At 41.4% G+C, this 16714-nt stretch overlaps 1 protein-coding gene across 1 annotated transcript in view; it reads right to left on the bottom strand.

The window, feature by feature from the left end:
* Positions 1 to 16714, bottom strand: part of GNS (glucosamine (N-acetyl)-6-sulfatase) — a 55328-nt gene that overhangs the window by 17686 nt on the left and 20928 nt on the right. The window contains exon 10 of the mRNA XM_032854907.1: positions 12075 to 12176. Coding sequence (XP_032710798.1) covers positions 12075 to 12176 — 102 coding nt within the window. The remainder of the gene's footprint in view (positions 1 to 12074; positions 12177 to 16714) is intronic.

The raw sequence follows: 16714 nt of genomic DNA, 5'->3' as shown, positions 1-16714 counted from the left end.
CTCCTGGGAGCTCTTTCTGCTCCTGCCGCCTCATTTGCATCTAAATGTCTGACCTGTCAGGTCTGCAATCTTGGGAAAATGAAATTTGTTCCCAGAGGCCTCAAACCTCCTCCTCCTGGCCCCTCTGAACAACTGCACGGTAGGGGTTACCCATATGTTCTTGAATGCATGCCTTCCAGATAGGCCGAAGCCCTTCCCTGCTGCAAGGCTGATGGCCTTACAATAGAAAGAGACAGAAAACATGTTTTCCACTTGTGGTATACCTCCTATAATTAATTTCCAGTGATTAAGGCATCCACCTCCCGCGGCAAATCACACAAGCCTTAATGAAAGCCTTGAAAACCTCTTGAAATGATCACTGAGCCAATCACCCTTGATCCTATCAGACAAGGTTGAGAGAACTAATAGGATCCTCAAATTCTAAACTTACTGAAACAGCTGTACTCCTTTGACCTAAGGTGTTAATTCATGTTGCCTCTGGCCTTGCTCACTATTCACAGCAGCCCTCTTAGGGAAACAAACATACTCCACATGAGACAGTCACTGGTAGACCAAGGTCTATTGTTATACAGCTTTCTGCTGGTCTCTTGTTGTTTCAACTTGGTCTGACTAGCTACTGTAAGTCTTTTAATGTTTTATGCTAAAGCCTATCATCAATAGGTTAGTGAAGCTTTCCTGGTTCCCAACTCAAAGGATCCTGCTAGTCATGGTCTAGAGCCTGGTGATTGAGTATTCTGGAAACATCATAAGAAAGTTGCCTTCGAACCTTGAAAAGACCTTACCAAGTGGCTCCTGACTACTGATTCTGCTGCAAAACTAGAAGGCACTGAGCCCTGGGTAAACACCTTACAGCTAAAGAAGGCTCCACCTGACATTTGGTCCCGTCCAGACATCGGAAATCGCCAAATCAAAGTGATGAGGCCAAGAAGCAGGTGACTTCAAAGTAGACTGCTTCCCCCGGATCAAGACTTCATACTTTAACTAACATGAAAACTTTTTTCCTTCTTCTTTCCTTCACTCTGGTCTTGGCCTGGAAAGGTAACACCCTCGATCTATTATCTCCCGGCCAGTGCTAAGGAAGGCAACCTTTCAGACTGCTGGATTTGTCATCAAAAAGTCTGATCTAGCCAAAAGGCTAGAGATCCCCTGGTCTTCCCTGTGACCAATTTCTCTTCTCTTCCCAATCACTACAACGTTACTACCCCCTCCTCCTTAAAAAACATTGTATACCAAGTTCAACTCTTAGGGCTAGAACATCCTGTACCTTTTACCTTTCTCCATTTATAACTGTTAGGTGCCTAATCAGACACAAGTAACTATGTAAATCTTGGCACACCTGCACCCCCAGGCTCTCACGATTGTGTAGGTCAGACCTGTCCCTTTTCACTCAAAGATCTCACCAGCAGCACACATCTTTGCAAGTCATTTAGAATGACCCTATTTCAAGTTAGGAGATTTTCTTCCCATCTGTGCTGAAAACCTAACTGACCCCTGGCTTGAATGGGTAAATGCAGCAAACTCTGTAAATGAATCCATTAATATGACCACTTTAATGGAGATGGTCTGCACCCTGACAGGGTTTGTCTTTGTCTGTGGTTACCACTCCCCTTGGGCCTGTGAATACCTAGCTAGCTGGCAACGGCTGGGCAATGCCTTAGGTTAGCTGTGCCCCTAACTTTCCACAATGAACAAAGATACCTCAACTGGTTGACTCTCTTGGATTTACATATCAAGTCACAAAGAAATTATTAGGAGACACTCATGACTCAGGAATAAGCTCCTTTTGCAGGGGCATACTTCTTTAGTTCTGAGGAAATGCAAATTAGAGTATGATTAGAAAGCTTAACTCAAAAATACTGCAGAAGCCACTGCTAAGACAAGAACTTTCCAACAAAGATCCTTAGATTCCCTCGTCGAAGTTGTTCTTGTTAACAGAGCGGCCCCTGATTGTATTTTGGCTGAGCATGGAGGTGTCTGAGCTACGGCCGACACCAACTGCTGCTGCCGAGTAACGCTTCTGGGGAACTGCAACTCAGCTGAACAACCCTCTTGGCTCAAAAAGGTGACTCCTTCAGCGGGGTCTTTCTCTGACTGATTTTGATTGGTCTAGGTCTTGGGGACTACAAACACAGGGATTATCCTGTTCACAATAATAATTAACTTCCTTCTTTTACGTGTGTGTTCACAGCCACTAACCATCAAGCAATGACCTCCCCCAAGACTGGAATGTCAGAAAAGGAGTGACAGACTTAAAAGATTTTGAACCTGAAGTGATGGCTTGTGAATATCACAGAAATTAAGCAAAAGATGTCACAATCTATGAATACCAAAAAAGGATGGACAAAAGCTGCCTCCCATCAGCTTAACTTTAATCAGTCAATCTGGATTATCTGATCAGTACTAGTGAGGTAATCTGCCCACTGGGCCCTTCCATTCCACTTAGGAGGGCGATCTTGCTTGAAACAATGCATTCTTTGCTAATAATTTTTTTCTGCCCCCTTTCTGCCTTTAAGATTTTTTTTTTTTTAATTTGAGAGAGGGAGAAAGTGAGAGAGAACATAAGAGGGGAGAAGGCAAGAGGGAGAAGCAGACTCCCCATGGAGCTGGGAGCCTGATGCAGGACTGGATCCTGGGACTCTGGGATCATAACCTGAGCCGAAGGCAGTCGCTTAACCAACTGAGCCACCCGGGCGCCCCCCTTTCTGCCTTTAAAACCTTTCATTTTTGGGTTTGGTGGAGCTCTTTTCTATTATCAGATGAGATGCTGCCCAAATAATCAATCACTGAATGAAGCCAATTTGATCTTTTACTTTACTCAGTTGGAATTTTTTAAAAGATTTTATTTATTTGACAGAGAGAAATCACAAGTAGGCAGAGCAGCAGGTGGGGGGAGGGGAGGAAGCAGGCTCCCTGCTGAGCAGGGAGCCCGCTGTGAGGCTCGATCCCAAGACCCTGAGAATAGGACCTGAGCCGAAGGCAGAGGCTTAACCCACTGAGCCACCCAGGTGCCCCCTCAGTTGGGTTTTTCACAGTAGTCTACCAGCAATACCTGGGAGCTTGTTAGAAATGCAGTCTCGGGCTCTACCCTACCCTTAATGAGCCAGGAGCTGCATTTTAATAAGATCCACCGGTGATTCATATGCACAGTAAAATGTGAGAAGCACCTCTGAAACAGTGGTGCTCGAGCTGCTCCCCCAGCAGCATTACCATCATGGGAGTACTTATTGCAAAGGGTGGGGAACCTCCTAGCTTGAAATAGGTCGTTCTAAATCCCTCATGGATGCTAGCTAGTCTGAGAACTCTGCACTAAGGACGTAAGTGGACCCACATAACCGGATGCACACAGTGGGAATGAGGGACAGCCTGTGCAAGGCCTTGGAATGCCACAGCTGCCTGGAAAGGGGGATTCGGAGACAGGATGGATTTCCTAACCAACTAATCTATAATGAATCCTGAACGATCCCTTGCAGGTCAAGGGCTCAGAAATCTAAGTCACAGGAGTACCCACTCTGCCAGCTCTGAGCCACGGAAGCAGGGATTCAGGGGAACAGCTTATCTGATCAGTGGTCCCAAGCTTTGCTATATAATAAAATCACTAGGGGGAGCTTTAAAAATCCTGAGGGCCAGGTTATATCCCGTGTCAATCAATATGGTCAGGAAGGCTCATTTAAACACTGTCAAAGCCAGACAGTAAATATTTAGGGTCTGTGCTTATGTAGTCTCTGCCACAACTACTCAACTTTGCTTTTGTGCCAGGAAAGTAGGCCTGACAATATATACGTGGAAGAGTGTGACTGTATTCGAATAGAACACTGTTCACAGAAAAGCGGGTGGGCTAAATTTGGTCCACAGGGGTTTGCCAGCCTCTGGTCTCTAGCAGCACTATCCAGAACTTTCTGACAGAAATGTTCTGTATGTGTGCTATCCGATACAGTGGCTCTGGGGACACCTGGGTGGCTCAGGCAGTTCAGCATCTGCCTTTGGCTGACCCCAGAATCTCAGAATCAAGCCCTGCATCGGGCTCCCTGCTCATCGGGGAGTCTCCTCTCCCTCTCCCCTTCACCCCACTTGTATGTGCTTCTCTCTCAAATAAATAAAATAAAAGAAGAGAAGAGAAAAGAAAAGAAAAATACAACAGCATCTGAGCACTGGATAGGTCGCTAGTGATATGGAGGAACTGACTTTTCCATTTTATTCCAGTTTACGTAACTAGCTACACGTGGCTAGCAGCTTGTCAGGGCAGAACTAGAGCTGACCTCTCTGCAAGCACGACACACCAGTAATTTCACTCGAGTACCTTCTAAAACAAAACAGGAAGAAGGAAAAGAGCCGAGTCCTAGTGGCACTTCCACAACCGTGCAGAGAAATTAAGTATCACTGACCCTTGAACAACACAGAGGTTAAGGGCACTGACACCCTAACTGGCTGAAAATCCAAGTTCAACTTTTGACTCTCCAAAAGCTTAATTACCGCCAGCCTCCCGCTGACTGAAAGCCTTACTGACAACATGGCTGACTAAAACACGTTTTGCGTAAGTAGCATATACCGTATCCCTACAAAGTAAGCTAGAGAAAAGAAAATACCAAAACAAATCATGAGGGAGAGAAAATATATTTATAGCACTGTATTTCTCACACTGTAAGTTTGTCATCTGTTTACAAGATGATCTGTCTTCCTACATTAATAACACCTCACATGATACGCACACTGTACACCTTATTCAGATTACTAATACTGGACATCAAAAATAAAAAAAACATGAAAAAGTAACTCATGTTTTTTTACAGGTATAATGACTCACACACTGGTAACAAAGCAGCAGCACTATGATTGCTTTATGGTGACGCAGGGTAGCTGACACAGCTCTGATAGCCTAGCTCAATGAATGTGTCGTTGTAAAATTTCTAGGGCAAAAAAAAATCTATGGCAGACTGGTATGTCATATTCATAACACAGCACTGGGGACACTGTTACATTAAAAAAACTTACTGGTGATGACAGGCTGATACTCCTGTTTCTCCAGTTATGAGGGAGGGAGCCATAGTGCATGGTAACGTAATTCTTTGAAAGCAAAAACAGTAAGCAAACTACATTATTAATTTTATACTAAATACCACTCACCTTATGCCTATGTATGGACAGACTACCCGCTTCCATACAAGTCTCATACACAGTGTTCTAAATGGTGAATTCTTAGGTGATGCTGCTGCTGTCACAGTTCTTGCTGCACAGTTACTAGATTTTTGCACAAAGACACAAACCTACACAATGTAAATTTATTAACTGTACGGTGTGGTGACTGTTCACTATTCAGTGGACCATCATAAACGTCTTCATCTTGGTCATCTTCTTGTTGAATAGGCTGAGGAGGAGGTAGAGGAGGGGCTGGTCTTGCTGTTTCAGTGATTTCAGAGGTGGAAGGGGAGGCAGGCACACTCAGTGTAACTTTACAAAACACACAATTTTTGTCTTTTCATTTCCCTAAAAATGTTTCCATATGGTACCAATCCTTCTTCCACTGTGTGATTTAGCTTCATTGCTTGTATCATAGAAGGGTCCATGTTATTAAAGTCAAAAGCAGTCTTGAATAATCAAAATGCTTCTGCCAGACTGTCTGATGTCAAGTCTCCAAGATCTTGAAACCCTTCAACACCCCTCCCAACTTTCTGCCACATCTATAATCTCTTTCACAATTTCCTCTATTGTAAATCTTGTGAAGTTAGGCACATTTGGACAGAGGCAGGAATTTACTATTCCAGCAGGAATTTACTATTTTGGCCATGAAGGCTTTTTCTGTAACAACTTCTTCAATGGTATAATCTTTCCAGACTTTCATGATATTTTCTCGGGGTTCTCCTCCATAGTTGACAATCCTTTCCAGAGAGTAACTGTGTGTAATGAGCCTTAAGGATCTTTATGACCCCTCATCTGGAAAGTAAATTAGGGACATTGTGTTTGGGGGCAAGGAGACCACTTTGATGCCTTCAGTGTTTAACTCCTGGGGTTCTGGGTGGCCATCCTCATTGTCCAATATCAAAAGAACTTTAAAACACAGTCCCTTATTGGCAAGGTACTTTCTCCTGACTTCAGGAACAAAACATTGATGGAACCAATCCAGAAAAATGGTCCTCACTATCCAGGTCTTCTTATACAACCAAAAGACCGCGTAGCTGGTATTTATCCTTTCCCTTCAAGGCTCAGGAGTCCTCATCCAACTTCATTGGCACATAGGACTTAGCCTACAGCTTCCTGCCTTAAATCGTGGTGTTTGCTTCTCTTTCTTACTAATAAATGTCTTTTGTGGCATTTTTCTCCATAATAGAGAATTTCTATCTGTACTAAAAACCTGTTCAAATAGATATTCTCAATGATTAAGATCTTATTTATTTGAGAGAGAGAACACGAGCAGGGGGTGGGGGGTGTGGGTGGGGAAAGGCAGAGGGAAAGGGAGAAGCAGGCTCCCCGCTGAGCAGGGAACCCTGATGTGGGGCCTGATCCCAGGAACCTGAGATCATGACCTGAGTTGAAGGCAGACGCTTAACCAACTGAGCCACCCAGGCGCCCCTCAATGATTTTCTTAATGGCATCTGGGAACTGGTCTGTCGCCTCTTGGTCAACAGAAGCTACTTCTTCTGTTACACTGACATTTTTTAAGCTAAATCTTTCTAAAATTACCAAAACATCCTTTGTTGGCATTAAATTCTCCAGCTTTATATCCTTCATCTTCCTTTCGTTTTCGGTTGTCATATAATGACTTTGCTTTTACTTAATCATATTAGTTCTATAGGTATGCCTTTCTTAGAGCAATCCTGCACCTACACAAAGCTACATCTTCAATACAAGATAAAAAAGTATTTTGCAAAAAGTTTAAGATTTTCACACCTGTTGGCATACCTGCCATGATGGCTTCATGAAATTTTTTTTTTTTTTTTTCACAGTGGCCTTTACTGCTGGATAAATTTGTCTTGAAATGGTGGGCAACCAAAGCTGCAGACCTCAACCTACGGTACATATCAAGCAATTCATTTTTCTTATAATGTCGTAACTTTTCTCAGCTTCTCAGGAGCATTTCTAGCGTCCCTAGTGGCACTTTGCATGGGTCCCATGGTGTTATTCAAGGCTTATGGTATTGCATGAAACACAGTGAAAAATACACGAGAACTGGATGAGATCACTTTTTACAACGATACAAATTTACTGGAGAGACAAGCTATTCATGCAGAGATGATTAGCATCACACAGCATTTTAAGCAGATACTCGCAACACTTAAGCTCACTGTAACAGCAACTGGAGGTGGCTAGGAAGTGATACAGTAATACAGTATGGACCACAGTCGATGATTTTATGCAGTTATAATTTAATACTACATCATTGTATTTCTCTCGACTAAATGGTGCCATGTATATTCTGAGTAACTTTTGATGAACTTCAACTTTTTAGAACAGATTTGTATACATTTTATGATCGTAAGTAATAAAATAGTATCTACATATATTTTATGCATTCACAACATACCTAGTTTTTCTTATTTTCTTCAATACTTATAGGCTACGTGGTTCATCTGCTAGTTTTTAAAAATTGTTGCAAATCTCCAAAAAATTTTCCCATGTTTATTAAAAAAAAAAAAATCTGTGTGTAAGTGGACCCACACAATTCACACCCATGTTGTTAAAGGATCAACTGTGTATGCTGCAAATAATTTCACCCCCACAGTGAAGACTTTTTTCCTAACTAGAAATAAACGAGGCACATAGTATAAAGTTTGTGCGAGAACATTAAAAGATGTAAAATTTCCTCTTACTGGATCTATAGATTCAATGCAATTCCAACCAAAAATCCAACATGAATTTTCAGTTAATCTTCAAAGCTGTTCTAAAGTTTACATAAAGAGTGGTAGCTATGGTCCCCACAAGGGCAGAGAGGTCTGCCTTTACAAAGATTTAATTACACAGCTTTATAACAAAACAAAATGATACCGTTACAAGGATAGAGAGATCTGTGGAACAGAAAAGACATCTGAGTATATATAGAGAAAAAAAATGAAATTGGATCCCTGACTCATACCATACCAGAAAATCAAATCTACGTATATCAAGGACTTTTATGTAAGAGGCAGAAGTACAAAAACTATTCTAAGAAAACTCAGGAGAACTGTTTTTTGACCCAAGGTTCCAAGCAATTTTATAAGCAAGACACAAAGAATACTAACCATAAAAGAGACGATTTATACATTTAACTCCTGTGTTCTCAAATCTTAATGTAGAGGAAAGACAAGTCACAGACAGGGAGAACATGATGGGCAAAAAGGTATTTCACAAGGGAAGCAACACAAAAGGCATGAAAAACTGATTCACTCGTCAAAAACTCAATTAAGGGGCACCTGGGTGGCTCAGTCTGTCTGTCTTCAGTTTAGGTCATTATCTTGTGGTCCTGGGATCAAGCCCCACATAGGGCTCCCTCCCTGCCCCGCCCCTTCCATGAGCATGTGTGCTGGCTCTCTCTCATCCCGAGGTACGTGCTTTTTCAAAATCTCTTTTTTAAAGATTTTATTTATGTGGCCGCCGCGCAGTTAATGGTGCACGCGGTTTTGAAAGTGGGGAGGGTCCTGTCCCAACGAAAGTTACAGAGTGCTTGTGTTTAAAAAAAAAAAAAAAGAAAGAAAAGAAAAAGGATTTTCTTTATGTATTAAAGAGACACAGAGCACTCATGAGATTGAGACAGAGAGAGAGAGAGCGAGCGAGGGAGTGAGCAGGGATGGGGGAGAGGGAGAAACAGATTCTCCGCTGAGCAGGGGGCCTGATGTGGGGCTCGATTTTAGGACCCCAGGATCATGACCTGAGCCAAAGGCAGATGCTTAACTGAGTTACCCAGATGCCCCTCAAATAAATAAAATCTTTAAAAAAAAACCCCAAAAAACAAATTAAAAAATGGGCAAAGGATCTAAACAGACATATCTCCAAAGAAGATACACAAATGTCCAATAAACACACAAGATGTTCAACATCATCAGTCGTTAGGGGAATGCATATATCAAAACCACAGTAAGATACCACTTCATACCACTACAATGTAATAAAAAGACCGTTAACAGCAAGTGCTGGCAAGGATGTGGAAAACTTCAAACCCTTGTACAGTGCTGATGGGAATATATAAAATGGTACAGTTGCTTTAGAAACAGTCTCGTAGTTCCTCTAGAGATTAAACATAAGTCACCACACAACCCAGTAATTCTATTCCTAGGAAAATAGGTATGTACTCAAGAGAACTGAAAACATTCGTCTGCACAAACACTTGTACACAAGATATCCACAGCTGCATTATTCGTAATAGCCAAAAGGGAAAACAACCTATCAACTGAGGAATGGATAAACAAATGTGGAATATCCATACAGTGGAGTATTATTTGGTAATGAAAAAGTATGAAATACTAATACCTGTTACAAAGAGGATGATTTCTGAAAACTTTATACTCAGTGTAAGAAGCCAGTCACAAGAGCCCACATATACATGATTCCATTTATACAAAACGTCCACACAGACAAATCTATAGCACTAGAAAGTAGATCAGTGCTTGCCTGGTGCTGAGAGAGGGAGCAATGGGGGAGAGACTGCTAATGGATCTGGGGTTTCTTTTTGGGGTGATGAAAAGGTTCTAAATTTAGATCATGGTATAGAGGCACAACTCTGCATACACCAAAAACTACTGAACTTACTATCAACTTTAAATTAGTGAATTGTATGAATTAAGGGAATTAAAACTGTTAAAAATGATTCATTTCACTAATAAACAAGGAAATGCAAAGCAGGACCAAATACAATTTTGGTCTTTTCTATCCACCAGATTGGCAAAAATTAAGTTGTCTGACAGTTTCTTATAGAACAAAGGGAATTCTCATACATTGCTGGTGGGAATGTAAGATGATGACGTTTTATAAAAATAACTTGGCAATATTTATAGAAATGAACAATGTGCAGTTCTTGTATTGGTATATATACATGTTAACTGGAAGACAGGTATAAATATCAACTAACAGCACTGTTTTTTTGTTTTTGTTTTTTTTAAGATTTTTAAAATTTGAGAGAGAGCAGAGCAGGAGAGAGAGGGCGCAAATAGGGGGGTGGGGGGCAGGGAGAAGCAGACTCCTGCTGAGCAGGCAGCCTCATGTGGGACTCAATCCCAGGACCCTGGGATCTATAATAAGCAGATGCTTAAAGACTAAGCCACCCAGGCACCCAACATCATTGTTCCTAAAACAAAACTAGCACAAGAGAACAATCTACTGACTAATAAAAAAACAGATAATGGGGACGCCTAGGTGGCTCAGTTGGTTAAGCGGCTGCCTTCGCCTCAGGTCATGATCCCGGCGTCCTGGGATCGAGTCCCACATCGGGCTCCTTGCTCAGCAGGGAGCCTGCTTCTCTCTCTGCCTCTGCCTGCCACTCTGTCTGCCTGTGCTCGCTCTCCCTCTCTCTCTCTGACTAATAAATAAATAAAATCTTTAAAAATTAAAAAAAAAAAACAAAAAAAAAACAGATAATGAAGTTTTGATGTGTTCATACAATGGAGTATTAGGCATATGTGAACAACATGTATCAGTTTGGAAACAATGCTGAATTGGTAAAAGCCCCAGATTACATTCAGGTGTTTTTTGTTTTTTGTTTTTTTAGAGCCAAAAAAGTATCAAAACTAAGGTATCTTGTTTAAGGATACGTACATGATAATTACTAAAAAAATAAAATCCAGAGAATGATAACCATGAAATTCAGGAATATGATCACTGCTAAGGGGCAGGCAAGGGACAGATAGGTAGGATGGGGAGAGGCATATAGGTAGATGCATCAGTAGTGGGAATATGTGAGTTCTTAAATGGGATGATGAGTTCCTGGGTATTTCTCAGGTTTCATAACTTATGTGAGTGACATGTATTCTCCTGAATGAAGCACATATTACCTAGTAATAAACTGTAACAGACTCAGACAAATCAATGATTAATAGTCACCTATAATGAGTTACCATTAATGACTAACATATTTTAACACTGATTCTTCCGATTTAATATTGATCGTTCCACAGATCCTTAGCTCTGTGCAGAACCATACACACAAATACTTAATGTGTATTCTATTTTTTTTTTTAAATTTATTTTTTGAAAATATTTATTTTAGAGAAAGAGCAGAGTGAGGGGCAGAGGGAGAGAGTGAATCCTGAAGCAAACTCCCCACTGAGCAGGGAGGCTGACGTCGGGCTCAATCCCAGGACCCTGAGATCATAACCTGAGCCGAAATCAAGAGCTGGCTGCTTAACGAACCGACACACCCAAGTGCCCCTAAGATGTTATTTTTAAGTAAGCTACCCCCAGTGTGGAGCTTGAACTCACAACCTCAGAATCAAGTCATATTCTCTACTGACTGAGCCAGCAAGGTGTCCCTTAAGGTATGTATTCTGAAGTGAAAGGTCTTGTCAAATTAGCCTCCTGACAGCTCATACTGACTACATGTTTATGAACCCAGTCTAAGTAGTTTTCATTTTCTCAGACTTCTGCAAATACTCAGGTATAAATCTTTTTAATCTTTGCCAGTTCTGTAGGCAATAAAGACCTCCTACGGTTAAGCATTTCTTTGATCAGCACCAGAGCAATCTTTTTTGCACTTACTGTAGACATTTCTAATTCTTCCATGAGTTGATTAGTTCCTTCTTTTGCCCACTTTTCTACTGGGATATTAATCTTTCTAAAAACCTATCTACTACGGTGAAGAACTCATCAATTGGGACCACGAACCCTTTTTCACATATGTTGCAAATATTTTCCTAATTTCTCATCTGTCCTCACTTTGTTTATGATGGGTTTTTGGGTGGGGGAGAGGGGAAGAAGGGAGGATACAGATCTGTTTATAAATGGTCCAATTGGTCTTTTAGAAGCTCCTTCCCACCAGAGAGAAGAGAAAAATTCTATTCCTCATTCTCCAAATTTCACAGTTTGATTTAAGATTTAAATTTTTAATTCTAAATCTGTACAACCTGGAATTTATTTCAGAGTCTTGGCTCAGGCCCGATTGAGGGCTTCATACTCACCAAAATGGGCAATAAAGACATCCCATCCATCTGTGTCTTATTCGGGTTATATCCAGCAATATCCAAAATAGTAGGACCCAAGTCAATGTTGGCAACGAGCATCTATGAGAATGAGGGAAGAAAAACAAGCAATCTAGAACACAGTTGGTCTGGTTTTCCTTTTCTATCATACAGCTCTTCCCCCACCCCACCCATGAGACAAACAGCATTTGCTATTATCTTTTGTACAGCCCAGACTTACTGAGATCTTACTCATTGATTCATATAATTATAATAATTCAAAAAATGAAACATAAAGGTTTCTAAGACTTGTAATACATGCCCCTGGGAACTTATGTATCTATTCAACCCACACCGTTATTGAGCAAAAAACATTTTTCAAAACATTTTTCGTAACTTCTTTGGGACTGCCCAAAGTCTGATGAATCATGAGAAAATGTTGCGCTATTTTACACAAAGTGTTTACAACATGTATTTCTACAGTTCACTAAATTTGATTTCAAACAGACTCCTGACATTTTTGAAATCTTCAGAGGGTGAATGCTTCTTTTTATCCTTTCCTTTTTATTTTTTTTAAAAGATTTTATTTATTTATTTGACGGAGAGAGACACAGCAAGGGAGGGAACACAAGCAGGGGGAGTGGCAGAGGGAGAAGCAGGCTTCCTGCTGAGCAGGGAGCCTGATGAGGGGCTTGATCCCAGGACCCTGGGATCATGACCTGAGCCAAAGGCAGATGCTTGACAACTGAGCCACCCAGGCACCCCAGGTTGAATGCTTCTTATCAAGGAAGATATTAGCCCTTTTTGTAGTTTCTCAAAGTGGTAACACTATTAAAAAATGTTTGCAATAGGAAGGTAGAGGGGAGGGATTTAAAAAAAGATTTTTGTACTAGGCTTTGGAGACTGCAGAAAACTCATTCCAACAGTGTACTGACAGGAGTTTCCTTAAAGAGCACAAAACTAAGATGGGCTAAATAAACACTTTAGGCATTAAAGTCACTGTCCTGCATTTACACCTTGCCTTATTCCTTTGGTCTATTAGTCTATTTTACTTCTGTATACAAATCCTCTTTAGGACCTAAACCAGCAAACTCCCACAGAAATATAATAGGACCACATATGTAATTTAAAATTATCTACTAATCACATTAAAATAAAAAGAAAAGGGGAAGAAATTCATTGTATATATTTTATTTAACTTGATATGTCAAAAATAGTACTATTTCAAATGTAAGCAATGTAAGACATTTAGTAAGAGTTTATCTTTTTTTTTGAGCTGAGTCTTTGAAATCTGGAATGCTGTACTTGTAACACATCTCAGTCTGGACTATCACATATGTTTTGGCTCACCAGGCACGGTGGCTGGTGGCCACTGTGGTGGACATGCAGGCCTAAAGTCACTTAAATCACAGGCTAGGGAAAACTCAGAGTGGTGAAGACAATCCACTAGGGATACCAGGGGAGCCAAGGTTTACCAAGCACCTATTCTGTGCCAGGCTTACGGTTTATCCTCTGTTAATCCTCGCTGCCACCCCAGGATGCAGTATTTCCCCTGCTTTACAGATGAGGAAGTGAAAGAGAAGTAACTGAAACAAAATCAAAAGCTCGTAACTTGAAAAGCTACCATGTACTGAAAGGAAATAAAAGTCTTCAGGATTGTTGAGACAATGCAGAGCATCGTAGAAAGGCCAAGGTGGGGGGGATTAAAAAAGTGAAACCTAACTCAGGAACTTTTCATTTAAAAACAAAACCAAAAGTACAGACATAAAAGGCAAGAAAATGTCTTCAGAGCACTGTTCATCAGGGGCCAGGTTTCCTGGCAGCTATGAGGGCTCGTACAGGGCTGAGTAATATACTTATCTTGGCTCTGAATCAATTAGTTTAACGCTAAGCTTCCAGAAATCACCATTCAGTGGTAAGCCACTCACGGGAAAGGCAATCCTTTCTTTACTTTTATACTTAAGTGATAAAAGTTAGGAAATTAGATTCTAATTCTAGATTCAAGAATTAGAATGGATACTATGGGCCCATGAGCGTAATGACTTCTAGAAACACTAGCAATTCAAGTCCTAAAATAGTACTGCTTCTATCACTAAGTATAAAAGTTACTCAGGAAAAAAACTCACAAAAATGTCCCTAGGGATTATCCAAGACCCAGGGTAAGAGATATCTTCCCTAATTCCAGGTCTCCCAGGCAGACCGAGCTGCTCTGAATACAGTCAACGAGAGTGGGTATGAATACAGAAGAGATCACAGCAGGAGAGACGAGACAAGCAGAGCTATAACTTCAAGACTCGGATCAAAGCAACAAGACCCTGCCGTGTGACTCAAAGACCTTCAGTTATGTCTAGAACATGAGTGAAGTGAAGCCAAATCCACAGGTATTACTAACATGTCCAAGGCAGTTTTTATAAAGAAGAAAAAAAAAAGTAAACACCAAAATTGTAAAACCTACAGAGATTTAAAATGGTGACTGCCTGTTTCATCAGGAAACGCCTGAAGAGCCATCAATTATATGATGGGAGGCTCTCTCAAATGGCAGTCTCCTTTGTGGGGAGAAAGGTCTGGAAGTTAAAGTACAAATCAAGAGTCACTAAGATTTGTCCCAAGTATCACAGACATCATCCCAGGACTCTGTTCCCAGCTATCTGCAATAATCACATTTTCCCTAAAAAGTAACAAATTCTCTTCCCTTTTAGGCTTTAGTTTGACTAAGAGAGAAAGAATCTCAAAACCAGCAAACTACATCAGAAGATGGGAGACTTCCAGAGGATACTGAGCATGAGTGAAGAATCCAACAGAGACTTCTGTCTCTGGTTTTTACAAACAAGAATCAGAATGGATACTACAGGCCCATGATTATAATGACTTCTAGAAACACTAGCAATTCAAGTTCCTAAAATGGTACTGCTTTTATCACTAAGTATAACCTTAAAGATTCATTTATGGATTGGAATTAAGAAGCACTGACAAGACCAAAAGTAAATTATTTCATAATCGCAGCCTCACAGCTTGGGAATGTTCTTAGGATTTATGTATATAGATATTCTGATCAAATAAAAACCCTTAGAAAATTCTGGGGCATGAAATCAAAGGATATCATGCTTTGGAGCTGCTCATTTTTTTAGCTCTAGAAGAATGACAGTGCTATAGACAATTACGCAGAAAAAATAAGACTGCTCTACGAAGGATACACTGGGTTTCCAAATGGACATTTAAGCCCTGATATTACCGAATTCATGTAGAGTTATCAAAGGAAAGACTGCAAGCACACCAGACAGCACCTCAAATCCACGCAGCGAAAAGCACTGAACTACAGAAGAAAGGAGAAGACTCCCCACATCTTCGGCTACTCTGCATTTATCCCTCAAGCCCAGCTTCCCTACAGTGAAGAAGCCAGGGCGTCACTGAGTTACAGTTGTGAATTCTCCACTTACCATTCTCCCAATTTCACACAGGGAAACAAGGCTTACCTGGCCAGTCTTCAAGCCAATATGTTGTCTTCTTGACCCCCCAGTTCAGTTCTATTTCCCCTGGATCATGCTGTGTCATTTTTTTCTCCTACTAACCTTTTCCTTTCTTAAAACCCTTTTGATGAATTTCTACCACCAAATCTGAAGCTAGAATCACTTCCAGCCAGGAAAGAAAACCTCAGTAGGCCAGTCTTTGGCATCCACGCAACCACTTCTGTTCTGCTTTCCCAATGGCTAACACAAAGCTAAGCCCACTGGTCAAACGTACCCTGTTTTGACCATCAGCTTTTGACAGCTCAGCTTAATATGCCCAACTCATAACCCTGCGCCTCTCATGCAGGACGAATGGCACTGAGACAACTATCCTGCCAACACAGGATAAATGACCCACCATCTCTGACACTCTTTGTGCTAGATGGAGACTGAGCATTTCATACTTCTCAAACTACATCTGTCAGCCCAGCAGCCCCTCACCTCAAACTCCACCCCACCATGGATTTTGAGGAGACACAGTTAATTTTCAGTCCCGGTTCTGCCACTTACTATGTGACCTTGGTAATAACCAAGGTCAATTGGCAATTGGTCAATTCAGGCAACATGGATGGCCCCCAATGCGTGTTAAGGGCGGGGTATTCTAAGCTTAGACAGTGCCTCTCTTATAGGAACTCCCCCAAGTAAAAAAACACAAACTCAGCAGGGTGTGGTAAGTGTGAGGGCAGCCAGGACAGGGCAAGGGCACCTACCCCAAGTGGGGGTGGGGGGTGTAGTGACTTTCCAGGCAGAAACCCCAAACCAAAGCTCTCAAGGACAATTAGTGAAGTGGAAGGGGCATTCATGGGGCATTCCAAACAGAAGGAGCAATCAGCAGACAAAGACAAGGAGGTGAGAGAGATGAGAGAGAGAGAACCACTTCACTTAGAAGTGACAGTAGTTCGGTATAGCTGCCATTCTGTCCCCTGAGCAAGCCAAGCTCATTCTTCGATGTGTGCCTTCCCATTTATTGTTCTTCTCAGAATGCCCTCCCACAGATCTCTGCAGGACTAAACCCTTTCCAACACCCAGGTCTCTGCTCAGGTGCCTCAGAGGCTTTCACTGACAACTGTAGTGGAAGCATCTGGCTCTCCAGACACTGGGAATTAAGAACTAATCTTCCCTGACTGCTCAGTG

This window comes from Lontra canadensis, unplaced genomic scaffold (assembly GCF_010015895.1).
Source record: "Lontra canadensis isolate GAN:19392208 unplaced genomic scaffold, GSC_riverotter_1.0 scaffold9, whole genome shotgun sequence".
Classification (NCBI taxonomy): Eukaryota; Metazoa; Chordata; class Mammalia; order Carnivora; family Mustelidae; genus Lontra; species Lontra canadensis.
Note: the sequence above shows the minus strand (reverse complement) of the source record. Positions and strands in the feature narration are given on the sequence as shown.